The sequence below is a fragment of the Cetorhinus maximus genome, chromosome 4 (genome assembly GCF_964194155.1).
Source record: "Cetorhinus maximus chromosome 4, sCetMax3.hap1.1, whole genome shotgun sequence".
Classification (NCBI taxonomy): domain Eukaryota; kingdom Metazoa; phylum Chordata; class Chondrichthyes; order Lamniformes; family Cetorhinidae; genus Cetorhinus; species Cetorhinus maximus.
Window position 1 is genome coordinate 175,436,382 of NC_135882.1, and position 22,348 is coordinate 175,458,729.

Below are 22,348 nucleotides of genomic sequence, written 5' to 3' on the forward strand. Positions count from 1 at the left end.
TGGGAGTTGGAAATGTTTTAGGTTTGCCTGGTTCAGTTTTAAAGTTGTACAGTCGAGTCACTTCGAGGGCTAGCTGAAACCAGCAGGTTCTGTATTCGCAATGTTGAAATTGCACGACAGGTCTTCCGAGAGAGAAAATGCAGAGTTTTGGGTGAGCGCTCTTCACCAGCTCTAAGGACAGGTGTGCACTTGAGATGCTGACCCTCCCCAAGATCTCTGCACGCCTCCATTTCTGGCTTCATGCACATCCCCGATTTTAATCGCTTCACCATAGGCGGCCGTGCCTCGAGCTGCCTGAACCCTAAGCTCTGGGATTCCCTCCCTAAACCTCTCCCCCTCTCTATCTCTCCCTCTCTACCTTTAAGATGCGTTTAAATGGAGGAGTGCAGAGATTTTGGAGGGTCGCAGGGTTGGAGAGGATCACAGAGATAGGGAGGGTCAGCATTTCAAGTGCACACCTGTCCTTAGAACTGGTGAAGTGTGTCCACCCAAAACTCTTTTTTCCCTCTCTCTCTCTCTCTCTCTCTCTCTCCAAAGACTTGGGGAGGCAGTGGTGTAGTGGTATTGTCACTGGACTAGTACTCCAGAGACCCAGGGTAATTCTCTGGGGACCCACGGCAGATGGTGAAATTTGAATTCAACAATTAAAAATCTGGAATGAAACCATTGCCGATTGTCATAAAAACCCATCTGGTTCACTAATGTCCTTTAGGGAAGGAAATCTGCCATCCTTATCTGGTCTGGCCTACATGTGACTCCAGACCCACGGCAATGTGGTTGACTCTTAAATGTCCTCTGAAATGGCCTAGCAAGCCACTCAGTTCTCAAGGGCAATTAGGGATGGGCAATAAATGCTGGCCCGGCCAGCGGTGCCCACATCCCATGAACGAATAAAAAAAGAAAATCCACCTCTTTGGCCAAGTCAAAGGTCATCGGTCCTAATATCTCATTTAGTTGCTCAGTAACGAATTTTGAATCACCTTGAGGCATTTTACTAGGTTAAAGGTGCTAGATAAATTTAATAGATAAATACATTTTCATAGATTTTTTAAAGGATCGATGTATGACTCTATGATGACCAGAGTTAGGTGCCGCAACAGTCTAATACACGTTGTATTCGCTCTGAGGACCAGTCCTATTTTACAGAAGCCCTTAAACCCATCAATCACCTTAGGGGGCTTAATATCAAATTTTATTTGATAACGCTTCTGTGAAGCATCTTGGGATGTTTTATGGATTAAAGGCACTATATAAATGCAAGATGTTAACGGTCCCGGTCCTTTAGGTGCTGAATGAGCACTTACTTCAGTTCACTGGTTAACATGTGTGGTTTGGTAAACTGTGTAGCTGAACCCTGCTTTGCGAATATTCTTCTGTAACTTCTAAACCCGCCTCCTTGCGAGGGAAATTACAAAATCTACAATCAACTTTCAAATTCCGGTTGTAAACTGCTTCACAATGCCTCGATGAAGCCACTGCCATGTTTCACTGCACCAAAGCAGATGAGGAGGCACTCGTTCAGTAGGTTCAATCCCTGGTCCCCCCCCTCATATCAGATCTCAGCATGAAATTTGGGGGGGAGTTGTGGGGAAGCGCAGGAAGGATCACAGGTTTGTACTCCCAGCATTTGGAGTATGTTTTTAATATGGGTGGTATCTGCTTTGATCCCAGACATTTTCTGTAGCAGTGTTCGACTTGTTTGTCTGAATTGTTTGCTACTCCGAACACTCGTGCGAATTTGAAGCTGAAAGTATTTCCTGGGGCAATTACAGAATCATCGAGTGGCTACAGTGCAAAAGGAGGCCATTCGGCCCTGTTGTGTCCGTGCCAGCTCATTGCAAGAGCAACTCGCCCAGTCCCATGGCCCCCACCTTTTCAGCGTACCTGCATGTTTTATTTATCTTCAGATAATGATCTGTTGTCCTTTTGAATTCCATGATTGAATCTGCCTCCACCACACTCCTCTCGGGCAGTGCTTTCCAGATCCTAACCACTCGCTGCATAGAAAGGCTTTTCCTCATGTCACCATTGCTTCTTTTGCCAATCATGTTAAATCGGTGTTCCCTGGTTCTTGACCTTTCTGCCAACAGGAACAGGTTTCTCCCAATCTACTCTGTCCTCATGATTTTGAACACCTCTTATCAAACCTCCTCTCAGTCTTCTGTTCCCCAAGGAGTACAATCCCAACTTCTCCAATCTATCGACATAACTGAAGTTCCTCATTCCTGGAGCCATTCTGGTAAATCCATTTTGCACCTTCTTCAATGTCTTCACTTCCTAACGTGTGGTGCCCAGAATTGAACACCATTCTCGGTTGAGGCTGAACAAGTGCTTTATAAAGGCTCACCATGGCTTCCTTGCTTTTGTACTCTATGCCCCTATTTATAAAGCCCCGGATCCTGTATGCTTTATTAACTTCAGCTACCTTCAACAATCTGTCCAAATATACTTCTCGGTTACTCTGCTCCTGCACCCGCTTTAGAATTGCACCCTTTATTTTATATTGTCTCTCCACATTCTTACAACCAAAATGTATCATTACACACTTCTCTGCGTTAAATTTCAGCACCACTTGTCCGCCTATTCCACCAGCCTGTCTACTCCTGGAGCCTATCACTATCCTCCTCAGTCTTCATAATACATCCAAATTTTGAGTCATCTGCAAATTTTGAAGTTAAGCCCTACACAGTGAAGTCTACACCATTAATATAGATTAAAAAAAAGCAGGGGCCCTATGTCATGAAAATATAATAATTTTCATTATGTTTTTGGGGTTTATTATAAAGTAAGAATTGTGGGGTCTGGATTATATGTGTGCGTGTGTGTGTGTGTGTGTGTGTGTGTGTAAGTAAGTATAAGTATGTGGGACTTAATTGAATTAAAGACAGCTGGTCTGAAGGCTTTGATATATCAGAAGAAAAGCTAGGTTTGAAATGCTAAATAAGTTAACATGGCTGAAGTTTTAGAATGTGAGTTGTAGAGGAAAATTTGCATTTTTAGATAAACCAGAGTAGTTGAATTTCAAAAGAGAGGGTGAAATGTTACACTTAGCCAGAAGAAGTCGAACAGTGTGTTTATTTTTCCCAAAGCTTACTGATAAAATTGGTACTATGAAGGATTTTTATCATTAGAAAGGCAAAGTCCAAAGACATATTGGAGCAATGGGATTTACATTAAAATGGGAGAAACCTGTATAAAGGAGATGAGGTTATGTGTAAGGAGAGAAGGGAACTCTAAGATCTAACAAGTGTGAAAAACCAAGCTGCTGCCTATAGGAACTGAAGGTGAGAGAATTCACTGTGAATATCCCTGTCCAGGGTATGTGCTTTGCCTGGATCTGTTAAAATCTGTTTTGTTTTTACTGTTGCCTTAACGGGGGTGTAACTGAGAGTCAGATTAATTAGGGGAGCTAGGAGTTATCGTACTAGTAAATTTGTAGACCTATGTATGTGGTTAAAATTATTTATTTTATTAATCAATGTTTAATTTAGATTTGTTTTAAAAAAAACCCTCTAAGACTCAGTGGACTTATTACTACTGAATTCAAGGCGCGCATCTCTAAATAAAGATACAAATTGCAAAAATGGTTATGACAGTTGTTTCAAGTTTCCCTCAGGGATTGAGAAGTTTAGCATTTACCCTCTGCTATGCCATAACACCCGAACAACAATCCCTAGGGAACCACCAATGTCTACCTTTCTCCAGTCTGATAAATAACTGTTCATCATTACCCTATTTTCTGTCATTCAGCCAATTTCATATTCATGTTGCTACTGTCCCTTTGGTTCCATGAGCTATAACTCTGCTCACAAGTCTGTTGTGAGACACCTGTGTCGAATGCCTTTTGGAAGTCTATGTATATCACATCAACAGCATTGCCCTCATCAATCTTCCCTATTGCCTCATCCAAAAAAATTCCAGCAAGTTAGTTAAGCACTATTTTCCCATAACAAATCCATACTTGTTTTATTCAATGAATCCACATTTGTCCAAGTGACTGTTAATTTTGTCCCGAATTGTCATTTCCAAAAACTTTCCCGCCACCAAGGTTAAACTGGCCTGTGGTTGCTGGGCTTATCTTTACCACCTTTCTTGAATACGGTTGTAACATTTGCAATTCTCGAGCCTACTGACACCACCCCTGTATTTAGGAACATAGGAGCAGGCCATTCGGCCCATCAGTCCTTCTCCATTATTCAGACAGATCATGGCTGATCATCTACCTTTATGCCATTTTCCCCCAATATCCCCATATCCCCTGTCCTTACCAGCTGGAAATCTATCAATTCCTGTCTTGAACATGCTCAATAACTGAGCTTCCACAGGCCTCTGGGGTAGAGAATTTCAAAGATTCACCGCTCTCTGAGTGAAGAAATTCCTCCTCACCTCAGTCTAAAATGGCCCTTATTCTGAGACTGTGTCCCCTGGTTTTAGACTCACCAGCCGGGGAAAACACCCTAACCACATCTACCCTGTCACGCCCTGCAAGAATTCTACAAGTTTCAATGAGATCCCCTCTTATTCTTCAAAACTCTAGCGATTACAGGCCAAGTTTCCTCAATCTCTCCTCATAAAACAATCCTGCCATCCCAGGGATTAGTCTGGTGATCCTTCATTGCACTCCCTCGATGGCAAGTATATCTGCCAAATCTCCATCTGCCATGTTCTTGCCCACTCACTTAGCCTGCACAAATCATCTGGAAACCTCCTTGCGTCCTCTTCACAACTTACATTCCCACCTAGCTTTGTGTCATCAGCAAAATTGGAAATATTACATATTTGGTCCCCACATTCAAATCACTGATACAGATTGTGAACAGCTGGGGCCCAAGTACTGATCCTTGTGGTGCCCCACTAGTAACAACTTGAGAACGACCCATTTATTCCTCCTATTTTCTGTCCATTAACCAATTCTCAATCCATGCCAGTATATTACCGCCAATCCCATGTGCTCTAATTTTATTTACTAACCTCCTGTGCGGGACCTTATCAAAAGCTTCTGAAAATCCAAATACAATCGCATCCACTGGCCCTTCTTTATCTATGCTACAAATAACATCCTCAAAAAACTCCAACAGTTTTATACTTAACTTTATACACCTTAATCATGTCCCCGCCTCAATCTCCTCTGCTCCAGGGAAAATAACCGCAGCCTATCCAATCTCTCCTCAAAACTAACACTCTCCAGCCCAGGCAACATCCTGGTAACTCTCCTCTGCACTCTCTCTAGTGCAATCACATCCTTCCTATAATGCGGGTTCCAGAACTGCATGCAACACTCTAGCTGTGGCCTAACCAGCGTTTTATACCGTTCCAGCATAACCTCCCTGCTTTTGTATTCAATGCCTCGGCTAATAAAGGCAAGTATCCCATATGCCTTCTTAACCACCTTATCTACCTGTCCCACTACCTTAAGGGACCGGTGGACATGTACACCAAGGTCCCTCTGATCCTCTGTATTTCCCAGGGTCCTACCATTCATCATGTATTCCCGGTCCTGGTGACTTATTAACTTTTAAGTACAGACAGCCTACCTAATATCTCGTCTTTATCAATTTTTAGCTCATCCATTATCTCCACCATCTCTTGTTTCACCATGACTTGGACAGCATCAAAGGAAAGTATAGAGGAACATAGCATACATATAGCATGTAGAGGAAGAAACGTTTGACTCAGAAGTGTTTTTTTTTTTGTTTTTTTTCATTGTGCAGATAAACAATAACAGTAGATTGCTTTTGTATAGTCTATAGATTCCAGGATAAGAAGACATAACCTTAAAATCGGAGCCAGGTCATCCTCACCCATAAGCGATTGCACGCTGTATGCTGTCCTTTAAGTGCTGAAGTGAAATATTCATTTAGCAATTGCTGTTTCCTGAACAATCCTAATAATTTCATCACATGTCATGGGGTGACCACATCCCCAGAATGATGGGCGTTCTTAGCGCACTTTGCTCAGTCCTTTTATGTTTGTTGCCAATACTATTTGCGTCCACGATTTCCCTCTCAACGTTTTGTTTCAAATGTTTAACTTGCTTCGTTTCTTATTACTTTCCTTCAAGTCACCAGTCTTTCAGCCTCATGTGTACGTCCATGGACCTGTAACAACAACAGCACCAACTTGTGTTAATCTAGCTCCTCAAACGCAGAGCTACGTCCAATGGTGCTTCACATCATAGCGCTTTGTTCAATTGTCAAACAAAACTTGATGCTGAACCATACAAGGAGATGTTAATGCAGGTGACCAAAAGCTTGGTCAAAGAGGTAGATTTTCAGGAGTATCTTAAAGGAGAAAGAGAGGGTGAGAGGTGTAGGGAGGGAATTCTGTAGGACTGAAGGCATGGCTGCCAATGATGGCATTTTGCTTCTCGACCTCTCTCTTCTCCTTAAAATCTACCTCTTTGACCAAGCTTTTGGTCCTAATATGTCCTTTTGTGGTTCAGTGTCACATTGTCAATTCTATGAAGTTACTATACAAAGGCAATTGTTACTAAATTGAATTAAGAGTTACCATCAAAATAGCCAAAAGATTCTTTTTGATAAAGAGACAAAATGTTGGAAATTCTCAGCAGGCCTGGCAGCATCTACGAGAGGGAAAGAGAGTTAACATTTCAGGCTGATGACCTTTAGTCAGTCATTCATTTCCCCAGCGTTCTGACGAAAGGTCATTGATTGAAACGTTAACTCTCTTTCTCTCGCTCCACAGAGATTGCCTAACCGACTTGAGTATTTCCAGAATTTTCTGTCTTCATTTCAGATTTCCTGCATCCGCACTATTTTACTTTTATGTTAGTACTTTTGTTTTAATGACTGCAATGAGGAATATTAATGACAGCGTAGGGGCAAATTTAGTTGTGGCTTTCAAAAGAGAGTTGGGTCATTACCTGAAGAGAGAAGGTGTTGCATTATGTGCATTGAATCTCTGAATCGTAGAAATGTTACAGTGCAAAAGGAGGCCATTTGGCCCATTGTGTCTGCACCACTCTCCGAATAATTTAGTACAATTTCTGCTGCCTTCTTTCGTAACACTGCACATTCTTCCTTTTTAGATAACGGTCTAATTCCCTCTTGAATGTCTTGATTGAATTTGCCTCCACCATGCTCTTAGTGCATTCCAGACCCTGAACACTCGCCGCATGAAAGGGTTTTTCCTCTTGTTGCTTGATTTTTTTTTAACTAATTACTTTAAACCTGTGCTCTCTCATTCTCGATTCTTCCACTGATAGGAACAGTATCGCCCTATCTATTTTGTCCAGACCTCTCCTGATTTTGAAAACCTCCATCAAATCTCCTCTCAACCTCCTCTTCTCCAAGGAAAACAATCCCAACTTCTGCAATCTGTCTTCAAAACTAAAGTTCCTCAGCCCCGGAACTATTCTCGTGAATCTTTTCTGCATTCTCTCCAATGCCTTCACATCCTTCCTAAAGTGGTGTCCAGAACAGGACACAATTCTTCACCTGAGGCCAAACTAGTGTCCTATACAAGTTCAACATAACCTCCTTGCTGTTGTACTATTAATAAAGCATAGGATACTGTAATGACTTGGAGTGGACAGGTTTCAACAAGAAACAGATAAACTGTATTAGAGTGTTTTTCGGGTGCTACATGCTCGATTAGGACTCTCGTCAAGAAACCTCCACCCCCCGGATTGCCCGAGCTTAGGTCTCATCAGTCGGAGCCTCTAAGAACATCACATGATCCTGATAGACAGCAAGAGAGGCTATACCTTCAGTTACTACATTTCCTTCCCCTTTAGTCTTTTACATTTTCCATTTACAGGGAACATTTGAATATCCAACAACATATACATATATACAACTTCAGGTGATTGAAGATTAAGTCTCTGAGGTGCTTTCCTTATATGGCCATAATTCTACCACCTGAGGTTCCTCAACAGGATTGACATGATCGGGAACTGCAGCACTAGACACATCATTAAAAAGTGACAGTTCTGGGTTTGGCAACTCTATAGGGACATCAGGCATGTCTTTTCTAGGTCAATCTGTCACCTCAGAAATTGATAGTTCAGCGTTAATCACAGGCGGAATAGTTGGTTGTTGGAATGTCTCTCTATCACGTATGTAGTCCACGTGTTTACAAACAATTCTATCTTTGACTTGCATTTGGAAATGTCTGAGACAATGGCTCCAGGAACCCAACAATGTCCACTTCTGAAATTTTGCACGAATATCGTGTCATCTACACTGTGTGAGCTTTGCTGTGAACATCGTGATTCAATTTTTGATTACTCTGACTCCTCTCTACCTTCTCCTCTAAATTTGGAAACACCAGACTTAACCATCTACATAGGCAGCATTTCATCAATACTTCAGACAGTATTGAACCCATCATCAAACGTGGAGTTGTACGAGAACTGAGAAGAAATGCATGGATGCAGTGGAGCTGAAACAGACAACTTTGGTTGTTGCTGACAATGGAGACAGTGCTTGACCTTGTTTTCAATGTCACTGTCAATGCCTGGCCACCAGACATAGCTTCGCGCAAGCATTTTCATCTTTGATTTGCCTGGATGCGCACTGTGAAGCTCTGTCAAGAGTGGCTCTCTACCTTGTGAAGGGGTGACAACCCTTGATCCCCACAACAAAATTCCATCTTGACAGCTTAACTCTGTGTTTCTGTAATGGAATGGTCTCAACTCTTCTGACACCGGCGAATTTGACCATGCTTGCAAAACAGGGCCTCTGAATTTCGACAATATTGGATCTCTGTTCATCGAATTTCTAATTTGCTTCACACACTCAGGCGAAGAATCCAAGAAAATCAGTACAAGCACAACTTCTTGTGGCACCGCAGCACGTACAATGCTATCTGGTAATGGGAGATGACTGAGTGAGTATGTCCACATTTGCAATATGCACACCAGGACAGTGCATAAAAGTATACTGTTATGATCTAAGCTGTGGTCTGGACAAGCCTGATCCCAGAGTGGAACCCAGCTTGATAGACCCTAACTTTTATTTGTTTTTAAATACGTGGAGAGTAGCTACTGAACAGAGGCACAGAAGTCAGCTGATGAACTTTTAACAGAAGAATAAAACATTTATTCAACAAGAAAAGATGAACTATATTACAATACTCCTTCACCCACAACTATACCTTTACAAATATATACAGATTTGTAAGGATAACACAAGTTACAAAAGCTATCTTGTACTTACTACAAACATTAGAGTACATAGTCCATGTAAATCTGTTGCGATCTGTGGTCAGACACACCACACCCTGAAACCAAGTGACAGATGCCACCTCAAACAGATGCTCTGGATCTCTCCTCAACAGTCCCCCCCCCCACCCCGAGACGCTTATCACACTGTGAGCCAACCTGTCTCACTGGATTCTGTCCTTCACATGAGGGATTCCAGCCTCCACTCTCCAGGACCTCGCCTTGGAGTCTTCTCCCAAACCGATGCGTTCTCTCCAATGCCTTCCGCAAGGGTTCACCTCCAGGGTTTCAAACTCTCCTGATGTTCCTCTTCCCTGGGTCACCACATGCGCTCGAGCTGTCTTCCATGTGCTCTCTCTCTCTCACTGACCCAGCCTTAACAGTACACCACTGCTTCACGTGCCCATAGCAACGAATTACAGACCTTCAATTGTCTCTTTGAACCTTCTTGCTTCTTGCAAGCTGTTCTCACTTTAAATCAGAAGCTTGGAAACCTTCTCTCTGCTCCTCACTCTTAACTTCACTTAACAGGACCTTTTCCCAGGTTTCTGTCCTTCCTTTAACTAGAAGGTGGTCTTTGGACTTTCTCTTCTTCCACTCCCCTGGACTTTTGGGGTTTTTCTTCGCTTGGGACCTTTTTGTTCTTTTGGGAAATCAGCAGTTCCCTCTCCCAGTGTCCAGTCTCTCTGGGTCCTGGCTTCAACTGAACTTAAAACTGCTGTTTTCCTTCTGTGTGTGTGTGTGTGTGTGTGTCTGTGGGAGGAACCTGCCTATCTGGCCCCCTGTTGCTAGGCAACAGCATTGTTCTTCTTACTCTTGTGTTTACTTTAACTTTAAAGGGGTCGTAAACGTCTCATTAAAAGGCTGCTCGCATTTCTAAAGTGAGACTAAAACCCCATTTGACCTTTCTTTACACACAGATACAGAAACTTAAACTTTAAAGCTAAAACGCATTCCTAACACCCACAAATACAAGTATAACTTACTTAAACTATCTCTATTTCCTACCAATATTCATATGCAGGTAATATCAAACCCCAATGTTGTATTCTTGCTGATGCTATTGGCAGAATGGCCTTACCCTCACTGAATAAACCCATTAATGGTCTATGGTCCGACACAATGGTGCAGTGTTGTCCATGCAGATACTGGTGGAATGTCTTCACTGCAATGTAATGGTACCAACACAGTTGATAAGTTAGGCAAGAAGCAGATGTAGTAGTTGATTGTACCCAGGGAATACTTGAGTTCAGTTACATTGGATGGTGAGGATGCATCTTTTATTGCCTGAATTTTCTCTTCTACCAGATGCAAACCCTGGTAAAGAGGTCCACCATGTGACCCAGGTAAGTAATTTCTGGTGCTTGAAATGTGCATTTTTCCTTCCAGCTTCCATGAACGCTCTTAGCGCCTCCTCCAGGTTGGCCAAGTGTTCGGTCTTGGTCACCCTGTGATCAGAACATCACCTAGGTATACTACCACTCGGAGAAGTCCTTGCAAAAGACTCTCCATTGTCCTTTGGAAGATAGAGCATGCAGATGATACTCCAAAGGGTAGGCACGTGTACTGATAAAGACCCTTGTGTGTGTTAATCGTATCATATTCTCTCGATGTGCTATCCAGTTCTAATTATTGGTAGGCATGGTTCATATCCAATTTTGTATAGGATTTGCCTCCAGCCAGCTTTGCATATAAGTCATCCATCCGTGGAATGGGGTACTTGTCTAGTTTTGCTGCCTTGTTTGTGGTCAATTTATAGTCCCCCCCTAAATATGTATGGTTTGGTCAGGCTTAACCACTGGAACTATGGATGCTGCCCCTTCTGAGAATTGGACAGGTTGGATGATGTCCAGCTTTTCTAACTGGCACAGTTCTGCATCCACCTTCCCCTTCAACACGTAAGGCACAGGTCTGGCCTTAAAAGAAACGTGGGGTCGCCTGAGGATCCACATATGTTTTTTGCTTGTAAGCCTTTTACTTTCCCTAAATCATTGCGAAATATGTTGTCTTATTCCCTTAGCAGTTCAGGAACTCCTCCCCACTGTTTTCAGGTGAAATATCTCAGACCAGTCAAGCTTGATTTTCTGTAACCAGTCTCTGCCTAGAAGACTGGGTCCTTCTCCTCTTACTATTGTCACAGGCAGCTGTTGCCTGTAAGGCACTGATACTGTGGCGATGCCCTTTACCTGAATAGATTCTCCAGTGTATGTTTTTAATTTAGCGGTTGTCTGCTCCAGGTTTAGTGGTTGGGTACCTTTTATTAAGGTATTTGAAAGTGTGCTCTCCCATCCCTGTAGTTGAGGCACCTGTATCCATCTCCATTATGAGTGGCGCTTCCCACTAACTTGGACTGTGACAATGATGGGCTCGGTTTTTACAGCGGTTACATTATACAGGGAATAGGTGTCGGTGTTGGCAGCTTCAGGCTCTGCTGTGTTTCAGTCGTGTTGGTTTGTTGCTTTACGGGCTGTTTCGACTTGGCCTTGCATGTGCTTCATTAACTCTCTCTCTCTCTCCGTGATCTGGTCCGTTGTTCTGGGAATCACTGTGTTCCATGTGTTCTTGGATTCTGAGCACAATTTTTAAATTTTTCTCTTTTTAGAAATGAGCTCTGAAATTGAGGACCAGGCATTGCGTGAGGCTGAGGAGCAGTTGCTTCATCAGGCTCGCAATGGCATCTTGGATGAAGTCAAACGACTGCTGGATCGCAGGAAGGACGAACAATTAACCTTCAATATTAATTGCAAAGGTACATTCTCCTCTTAAACTTCAGATTTTAGTTTTGCTATTCATGCACCGTTTTTTTTTGTGAAAAATTTCAAATTGCTGCAGCTGAATGGTGCAAATCTTAGAATCTTACAGCATGTAGAAGGAGACCATTCAGCCCGTCGTGCCTGTGCTGGTTCTTTCGAAGGAGCTATCCAATTAGCCCCACTCCACAGCTGTTTCCCCATTAACCCTGCAAATTGGTCCTTCTCCAGCATTTATCCAATTCCCTCTTTTTGAAAGCGACTAATAAATCTGCTTCCATTGTCCTTTTCAGGCAGTGCATTCTAAATCACAACTTGCTGGGTAATATATAAAAAAAACCTCATTTCCCCTCTACTTCTTTTGCCGATTTATCTTAAACCTGTGACTGACTCCTGGTTACTGCCACTCCAGCCATTAGAGGGAGTTTTTCTTTGTGTACTCAGTCAAAATCATTCCGAATTTTGAACCCTTCCAGAAAATCTCCCCTTAACCGACTCAGAGAAAACAACCTCAGCTTCTCCAATCTCTCTACGGAACTGAAGTCCCTCGAGAACAACACGCACATTGCAATGTGTGTCGATGTGTAGAAATATCAGTTACATTTGGGAGTGGAGTAGGATGGAGAGGTGGTTGCCATGGTCTACATTTTCTAACCACTCTGGTTAGAATCACATCAGTGCAGGGGTATAAGAACAAGGGGACACCATTCAGCTTCTCAAGACTGTTTTGCTTTTCATTTAGATCATGCCTGCTACGTATTTTAACTCCATCTACCCACCTTAGTTCTGTAAAATGTTAACCCTCTTACCCAACAAAAATCCGTCAATCGCAGTTTTGACATTTTCAATCAACCCCCAACCTCAGCTGCTTTTTGCGGGGAGAGAGTTCCAGATTTCCATTTCCCTTTGTGTGAAGAAGTGCTTCGTAACATCACCCCTACATGACCCGGCTTGAATTTTAAGGTTCTGTCCCCTTGTTCTGGACTCCGCCCCCCCCTCCACCAGGGGAAATAGTTTGTCTACATCTACCACCATGTTACACCTCTTTACCATGTTAAACTCCTCAACCATACCATCCCTTAATCTTCTCTACTCAAGGGGATACAAGCCTAGTCTGTGCAGACTGTCATCGTAATTTAACCCTTTCAACCTTGGTATCATTCTGATGTGCTGCATCCACTCCAAAAAGCCCTTCCTGAGATGTGGTGCCCCGAACTGAATGCAATAACTCTTTAGTGGGATCAAGCAAGAGGACCTGGAAGAGGTCGGGGCATATCCACTAAATAATTGTCTGTAGAGTTACAGAGGAACATAGGACTTAGGAGCAGGAGTAGGAATAGCCATTCGGCCCTTCAAGCCTGCTCTGCCATTTGGTAAGACCATGGCTGATGTGTGACTCAAAGGTGAAGGTCCTCCTAACTTTCTTTAAATTACTTAAACTGGCAAGTGCCTGTGGGTTGAATAGTTTTCAATTTGTTCTGTTTTAGGCCGGACAAAGTCGAATTTTGGCTGGACCCCTCTACACCTAGCCTGCTATTTTGGACATAAAGGTGTTGTGGAGGAACTATTAAAGGTAAGTTTTGATTTTTAGATATTGTGCCTTGTGTAATTAATTTTGAAATTTCGTATCAAGAAATGCTATAGATGGAAACAAATTTGTTTTTTTTTTCCAAGTTGAGTGTTGTGTTAATCTTTTGTTACTGAAACCTACGAGAGTTATTAAGGTGTGTGTCTGAAATGTTGACTGTCTTGATTGTTTACTACCTGGTTTACAAAAATTGCATTGAAACTGTGCCTTAAGTATCATGAATCATGTGAACTGAATGTAACAATCTGGGTCATTGTAATTTTCATGGTGAAAATCAATAGGCCGGATTTTCTGTCCCCGCCCACTGCCAGGATCATCCACTCCCACTCACGCTGAAAGTCGATGGACTTTTGGCTGGGCTGCCGAATTTCCCACGGTGGGTCCCAACACGACAGGGCCGGTAAATCCCAGCCAATGCTTCCAGGTGACCTTTAATCAATGAAGCACAGGGTAGGAGGGGACCATTCAGCCTGTGAAACCAGTTCCGCCCATTTCATTAGATCTTTGCTGATCTTTAACTTAATTCTGCCCACCCGCTTTGGTTCCCTAACCCATAATCCCCTTTACCCAACAAACATCGACCAATCCCAGTTTTGAAATTTTCAATTGACCCCCAACTTTGACAGCTTTTTTGGGGGTGTTGGAGATTTTCAGCTTTCCCACCACCGTGTGTGTGCAGTAGTGTTTCCTGACATCACGTTTCATTTTAAGGTTTTTGACCCCTTGTTCTGCACTCCTCCTACCAGAAGGAATAGTTTCTCTCGATTGACCCTGTTGAGACACTGACGCACTTTGAAGTAACTTCAAGATGCAGATTCAGGATCTGTTTTGTGGGCTGTTTTCCATTAGACTGGAATCGAGTTTGGAAGGGTCAATTGCCAAATTGCAGTCAATTTTGGAAGCCTTGTTCACTTAAATCACAACATAATATACAAAACTCTACACCCAACCCAATGCATTATTTCGCCATCTTGGAGAATGGCATGCAAATTTTTAGGGGTTATAACCTGTTTGTACATTTTGTCATGTGCAATTAAATTTCACAGTCCTGGAAACCAGAAATACTTGTACAGTCTTATCAACCAATATAACGATCAGTATTTGGGTCCAGTAATATAGTGGTTATTTTACTGGAGTAGTCATCCAGAGGCCTGGGGCAAATGATTGGGACACATGAGTTCAAATCCCACTACGGCAGCTTGGGAATTTACATTCAGTTAATTAAGGATAGAGCTAATATCAGTAATGCAGATTGTTGCTAAAAAACCCATCTGGCTCACTAATGTCCTTTTAGAGAAGGAAATCTGCTGCCCTTACCTGGTCTGGCCTACATGTGACTCCAGACCCACAGCAATGTGGTTAACTCTTAACTGCCCTCTGAAATGGGCCTAGCCAACCACTCAGTTCAAGGGCAAATAGGGATGGACAACAAATGCTGGCCTTGTCAGTGACACCCACATCCCATGAAAGAATAAAAAAAAAGGGTGATTTCCTTTCCAGGCAGAAACAGCTGAAGGGAATTAATTTCCTTTTCTTGAATTATAAAGTTTCCTTGATGTATTTAAGAGTGGTAATCCGACACACTTATATTATGGCTGAAAGTGGGTTTACCTCGCACACAAAAAAATAAGCATTTTTAATGAAAGTGCGTCTGGGTCCTCTACCTGTCAGTAACCTGATTTTAAAAGCACTGAATGTGACTGGAATTTTAAAAAAACATCCTGAACCCGTTCACTCGTGTCACTGGTGTGCACTAATCAGTTTCTTAGCAAATGGCCTGAAATGGCTTGGCGTGTGCGCAGAATCGGCGGGCCGGAGAGAAAATGTAGAATCCGCTCCTGGGCGAGATCGCATTCTCAACGTGATTTCACGCTGGGTGGCCGATTCAAGGCCTGCCCGGTGTAAATTGCATCTTCTGCTTGGCCTGACGGTGCGGGAGGTGTGCAGGGGGTGGGATGGGAACAATTCGGGTGCTGGGTCCAATGGTGTCCCTTACCACTTTGGTAACTTCAGTTAAACTTCCAGTGGAAAAACAAGTTGGCCCTACAACATGGAAGCAGATTTGTTACTGTGGCTTTTTGGCTATGATCTGATCCGGACTAAAAGCTTCACTGACTCAGATGGCTCTGAAATGGGCCTTGAAAATCTACAGGCCTTTTACCCAGCATCGGTCTCTGATCCAATTAAACTTTGTGGCAGCTGTGGGTGGCTGGGGGGGGAAGAGCTGCAGAGGGGGTTCCCTTCATCTGCTTACGTCAGCGAAGAAAGGAAAAAGTAATGGATAAGCATTTCTCCAACACCTTTCATGACTTCAGGATGTCCCAGAGTGCCTCACCGCTTTTGGAAGCATGGTCACTGCATATAATTACTAAAACGAGAAGCTAGATAAACACATGAGGGAGAAAGGAGTAGCAGGGTACGTTAATAGATTGAGATGAAACAGATTGGGAGGAGGCTTCACTACATAGTATATTCATAGCCATGGTCATGAACCTTGCAGCGAATCATCGGATTATTTATTGGTCGTTTTGTTGCTGATAGGCTGGTGCAGATGTGAATGTGGTCAATGATGTCGGAGACACTCCACTCCATCGGGCAGCTTTCACAGGGAGGAAGGTGAGAAGATAGTTTTTGAAGAATTGCAGTGGAATGTTTTAAACTTGCTCAATCTATCAATTTTCAAGAGTTGCCAGATTCTATAAGCGGCATTTAAAATATTATTTGCGGTTGTCCATCACCCCCCTGGGCTCGCTGACCTATATTGGCTCCTGGTCCAGTAGCGCCTCCATTTTAAAATTCTCATCCTTGTTTTCAAATCCCTCCATGGCCTCGCCCCTGCCTATCTCTGTAATCTCCTCCAGCCTCACAACCCTCCAAGATCTTTGCGCTCCTCCGATTCCGGCCACTTAAGCATCCCCAACTTTAATCGTTCCCCTGTTGGCGCCCATCTCTTCAGGTGGTTGGGCCCTAAGCTCTGGAAATTCCGCCCTAAACCTTTTCCCTACCCCGCTTTGCTCCTTTTTAAGACGCTTCTTAAAACCTGCCTCTTTGACCAAGCTTTAAGTGGCTTGGTAACGAATTCTGTTTGCTAAGCCCGCCTTTGAGGTGCCTTGGGACATTTTGCTACATCGAAGGCGCAAAATAAATGCAAGTGGTGGTTTTTGATCTTGCAAGGGATCAGCGTTGGCAGGATTCTGTGATTGCCGCACCATGATTAGGCACCATGACCATCTCTGATTGCTGTGAGGGCTTGTTGTGTTTTACAGGAGCTAGTGATGCTGCTGTTGCAGTATGATGCTGATGCTGCTGTTATCAATGGAGCTGGACAAACACCAAGAGCTGTAACCCAAGACCAAGAGATCCAATGCATGCTTGAAGGTAGGAAGAAGCACGCAGAAAGACTTGCATTTATATAGCGCCTTTATATTAGATGCCTCCGGGCATCCTTCGCAGCCAGCGAAGCACAGTTTGAACTGTAGTCATTGTCGCAGTGTAGGAAACGAGGCATCTAATTTACGCACAGCAAGATCCCAGAAGCAACAATGTGATGATGGCCAGACAATTTGTTTTTTCTGATGTTGTTTAAGGGATAAATGTTGACCAGGGCCAACGCCCTTGCTCTTCCTCCAAATATGTCCACCCGAGAGGGGCCTGAGTTTAAACTCCATTCTGAAAGATGGCGTTCTGACAATGCAGCACTCCCTCAGTATGCTTTACCGAAGAGGGCTGTAGAGGCCGGGTCGTTAAGTATATTCAAGGCTGAGATAGACGGATTTTTAATCAGTAAGGGAATCAAGGGTTATGGGGAAAAGGCAGGAAAGTGGAGTTGAGGATTATCAGATTAGCCATGATCTCATTGCATGGCGGAGCAGACTCGATGGGCCGAATGGCCTACTTCTGCTCCTACTTCTTATGGTTTTTTTTTCTTAAATGGCCCTAACAAGCCACTCTGTTTCAAGGGCAATTAGGGATGGGTAACAAATGCTGGCCTTGCCAGTGACGTCCACATCCCCTGATGGAATGAAGGAGAGAAACCTTTCAGCAACAACAGGCAGGGGAACAAGAGAACGTTGGATGACAGGAGAGAGCAAATGACAAAAGTGATGATGTGCAAAGCAAAAGTGTGTGGCAATAGAGCAAAAAGTAACACAAGGTGGGTCTGGAGGAGGGGTAAATTGGGAATTGAAGAATCATTACCAATTGCTGTTATCTGAGAACAAAATAAAAACAGAGGTAGAGATTATGATCTGAAGTTGTTGAAACCAATGTTGAGTTTGGAAGGCTGCAAAGTGCCTAATGGACAGATGAAGAGCTGTTCCTTGAGCTGATGTGGAGCTTCATTGGGAGTACAAGAGGCTGAGGACAGAGAGGTCAGAGTGGGAGTGGGGTAGAGAATGAAAATGGCAGGTGACCAGAAGCTCGGAATCACGCCTGTGGACTGAATGCAGGTGCTCCGCAAAGCGATCATCCGGTCTGCGTTTGGTCTGTATAAGAGAGGAGGCCACATCATGAGCAGTGGATGCTAAAGTGAAAAGTACAAGTAAATTGCCACTTCACCTGGAAGGCGGGAACGGAAGGAGGTAAAAGGAGCAGATGTTGCATCTCCTCCACTTGCACGGGAAGGCGCTGTGAATGCTTGAGCTATTGGGGAGTCGGGAGTTACGGGAACAAGCAGGAAAGTGGATTTGCCACGATCTTATTGAATGGTGAAGCAGGCTCAAGGGGCTGAATGGCCTACTCATGCTCCTGTTTGATATGTTCTGATGGAAGAGGAGAGGGTTGTTGGGGGTGATGGAGGAGTGATTTGGGGTGTCGGGAAATGCATAGTGTTTCTAGGCAGGACTGTCACTCACGACTTGTAACTTTATGAATGAAGGAGAGTACAGAAAATTACATGGTGGTAGACTCCTCATCGTGCGAGGGTGTCCCAAGCTGTAAATGAGTTCGTCGTCTTCTGTGGGTCCTCTTGGGACTGAAGAGTCCAGTGTGGGGTTGGGGATGGACGTCCACAGAGCTGGCAGTTCATATTGTTGTTTCTGCTCGAGGTAGCTTTGCCAGCTGCGCCACCTCCAGCTTTGGCTGGGCACGTCGGATGTTGCAGAGGTTTGGCGCGGATACTTGCCTCCACGTGGGCAGGTGGACTGCAGTGGTTTCCCAAGAGAGGTGGCCTGCAATGTAAGGCGTGTGTGTGTGTGTGTGTGTGTGTGTGTGTGTGTGTGTGTGTGTGTGTGTGTGTGTGTGTGTGTGTGTGTGTGTGTGTGTGTGTGTGTGTGTGTGTGTGTGTGTGTGTGTGTGTGTGTGTGTGTGTGTGTGTGTGTGTGTGTGTGTGTGTGTGTGTGTGTGTGTGTGTGTGTGTGTGTGTGTGTGTGTGTGTGTGTGTGTGTGTGTGTGTGTGTGTGTGTGTGTGTGTGTGTGTGTGTCTCTGGGGATTCTGTAGTCAACCATATGGGAAACATGACCGACTACAGAAGCTAATCTAAGTTGAATTTTCTGGAGGGCGCTCTCTGCACAGATGAGCCCTCTTCGCAAAAAAAATTATAAACTTCGGGCGTATATAAAGTTCTACTCGCACTGAATGTATGGGAGATATTGCTGAAGTAGTTTAATATTATGCTGCTCTCAAATTCCTCATGAAAACTAACTGCAGGCGTGTTTGGGTAGGTAACAGATTGATGACTATCGGGAGAAATTCAGACTGGGCTGCTGTGGTGTGGAGTCCTATCTGACCTGTTTTCTGTTCTATAAACTCAATGTCTTTTTTTTTAAAAAAACAGCTGCTGAAATGACACAACAGAGGAAATTGGAAGAATTGCTGTTGACTGCTGCAAGGGAAGGGGATGTGGCAGGAATAACTGCTTTGGTAAGCCCCTGTCAGATTGACTTTACACTCACCAACCAGGATGACTTGACTTTCTAACAGACTGGTTTGTTGTATTTCCGCCTCGTCCTGTTAGAAATCCGGGGCGATTATGAGATGAAGAATCTCACGGCACGAGAGGAGGCCATTCGGCCCGTCGTTCCTGGGCTTTCTGAAAGAGCCTATCCAATTAGCCTCGCTCCCTCTGCTCTTTCCATACGGTCCTGCGATTTATTTTTTTATAACCGTTCAAGTATTTATCCAATTCCCTTTTGAAAGTTACCACTGAATCTGCTCCCCCCTTCCCCCCACTGCCCTTTCGAGCAACACATTCCAGATCACGACTTGCGGCACTTTTAAAAAAATATATATATTCTCCTCATCTCCCCTCTGGTTCTTTTGCCAATTATCTTAAGTTTGTTCTCCCATCCGGTTCCCGTCTCTCCGACCAGTGAAAATAGTTTCTCCTTAGGCTGTGCTTATTTCTGCCTCGTCACTAGGGGGAGCACTTCCTGGACACACGCGGCTGCAGTGCCCGGGTATCTGGGATGTCCTTAACCATTGCAAGTTTTTTTTTTAATAACTAGTCCCACCTATCATTCAGCAATTGTTCCCTCTGCAAAACATGATTCTGTAAACGCTCAAGCTAGGTACTCAGGAAATTTCAGTAAAGGTGACTCTCAACTTGTGGGGAATGGATTTGTAATATTTCGTTTAAGGACACTTTTTTTGGTGTCAAAAGTATTTTGACAAAGATATTTAAGAAAAAAAAAATCACTGCCTAATGCGGGACTTGAAAGATGAGCTTTGGATTAAGAGTCGCGTCGTCTGCCAAATAAGCTACACAGGCCCTAAAATATAAGCAAAATACTGCGGAGGCTGGAAATCTGAAACGAAAACAAAAAATGCTGGAAAAACTCAGCAGGCCTGACAGCATCTGTGGAGAGAGAGAGACAGAGATAACGTTTCGAGTCCGTATAACTCCTCTTCAGATCTAAAGGGAGGTGGTGAAATATATACTGATTAAGGGGGGGTGGAACTGGTGAAGCTGGATAGAAGGCCAGCGATAGGTGGAGGCCAAGGAGAGATGGCAAAAGATGTCATAAACAAAAGGTCAAAGAGTTGTTAATGGTGGTGGTACTGGCTCAAGGAGGTGCTAATGGTGACATTAAGAAAGCAAAATGTTATAATGGCCACTACACAGGCTGTCTGGCAATTCCCTGCACAAAGCCTCAACACAATCATAGAAATACAGAAACTAGGAGCAGGAGTAGGCCATTTGGCCCTTCGAGCCTGCTCCACCATTCATTATGATCATGGCTGATCATCCAACTCAATACCCTGCTCCCGCTTTCTCCCCATATTCTTTGATCCCTTTTGCCCCAAGAGCTATATCTAACTCCTTGAAAACATACAATGTTTTGGTCTCAACTACTTTTTGTGGTAACGAATTCCGCAGGCTCACCACTCTCTGGGTGAAGAAATTTCTCCTCATCTCAGTCCTAAATGGTCTACCCCATATCCTCAGACTGTGACCTCTGGTTCTGGACTCCCCCACCATCGGGAACATCCTTCCTGCATCTACCCTGTCTAGTCCTGTTAGAATTTTATAGGTTTCTATGAGATTCCCCCCTCATTCTTCTGAACTCCAGTGAATATAATCCTAATCGACTCAATCTCTCCTCATATGTCAGTCCTGCCATCCCAGGAATCAGTCGGGTAAACCTTCGCTGCACTCCCTCTATAGCAAGTACATCCTCCCTCAGATAAGGAGACCAAAACTGCACACAATATTCCAGGTGTGGTCTTACCAAGGCCCAGTACAATTGAAGCAAGTCATCCTTGTTCCTGTACTTGAATCCTCTGGCTATGAAGGCCAACATACCATTTGCCTTCTTTACCACCTGCTGCACCTGCATGCTTACCTTCAGTGACTGGTGTACGAGGACACCCAGATCTCGTTGCACATTCCCCTCTCTCAATTTGTTATTCAGATAATCTACCTTCCTGTTTTTGCCACCAAAATGGATAACCTCACATTTATCCACATTATACTGCATCTGCCATGCATTTGCCCACTCACTCAACTTGTCCAAATCACACTGAAGCATCTCTGCATCCTCCTCACAGCTCACCCTCCTACCCAGCTTTGTGTTATCTGCAAATTTGGAGATATTACATTTAGTTCCCTCATCTAAATCATTAATATATATTGTGAATAACTGGGGTCCCAGCACCGATCCCTACGATACCCCTAGTCACTGCCTGCCATTCGGAAAAAGACCCGTTTATTCCTATTCTATGTTTCCTGTCTGCCAACCAGTTTTCTATCCATCTCAATACACTACCCCCAATCCCATGAGCTTTAATTTTACATGCCAATCTCTTATGTGGGACTTTGTCGAAAGCCTTCTGAAAGTCCAAATAAACCATATCCACTGGCTCCCCCTCATCGACTCTACTAGTTACATTCTCGAAAAATTCCAGTAGATTTGTCAAGCATGATTTCCCTTTCATAAATCCATGCTGACTCTGTCCGATTCTGCCATTGTTTTCCACGTGCTCAGCTATTAAATCTTTTATAATGGACTCTAGAATTTTCCCCACTACTGACGTCAGGCTGACTGGTCTATAATTCCCTGTTTTCTCTCTGCCTCCCTTTTTAAATAGTGGGGTTACCTTAGCTACCCCCCAATCTGTAGGAACTGTTCCAGAGTCTTTAGAATCTCGGAAGATGACCACCAATGCATCCACTATTTCTAGGGCCACTTCCTTAAGTAGTCTGGGATGTAGATTATCAGGCCCTGGGGATTTATCGGCCTTCAATCCCATCAATTTCTCCAACACCATTTCCCTGCTCATATTGATTTTTTTCAGTTCTTCCCTCTCGCTAAACCCTGTGTTCCCCAACATTTCTGGTATGTTATTACTGTCCTCCTTTGTGAAGACAGAACCAAAGTATGTATTTA

The 22,348-nt window shown here is 43.7% G+C and overlaps 1 protein-coding gene across 2 annotated transcripts in view; it reads left to right on the forward strand.

The window, feature by feature from the left end:
- Window positions 1-22,348, forward strand: part of osbpl1a (oxysterol binding protein-like 1A) — a 235,336-nt gene that overhangs the window by 22,158 nt on the left and 190,830 nt on the right. For both annotated transcript variants that reach the window (XM_078541166.1, XM_078541167.1), the window contains exons 2-6: window positions 11,787-11,933; window positions 13,422-13,507; window positions 16,064-16,138; window positions 16,789-16,900; window positions 19,297-19,382. In XM_078541166.1, coding sequence (XP_078397292.1) covers window positions 11,789-11,933; window positions 13,422-13,507; window positions 16,064-16,138; window positions 16,789-16,900; window positions 19,297-19,382 — 504 coding nt within the window. In that variant the 5' untranslated portion in view covers window positions 11,787-11,788. The remainder of the gene's footprint in view (window positions 1-11,786; window positions 11,934-13,421; window positions 13,508-16,063; window positions 16,139-16,788; window positions 16,901-19,296; window positions 19,383-22,348) is intronic.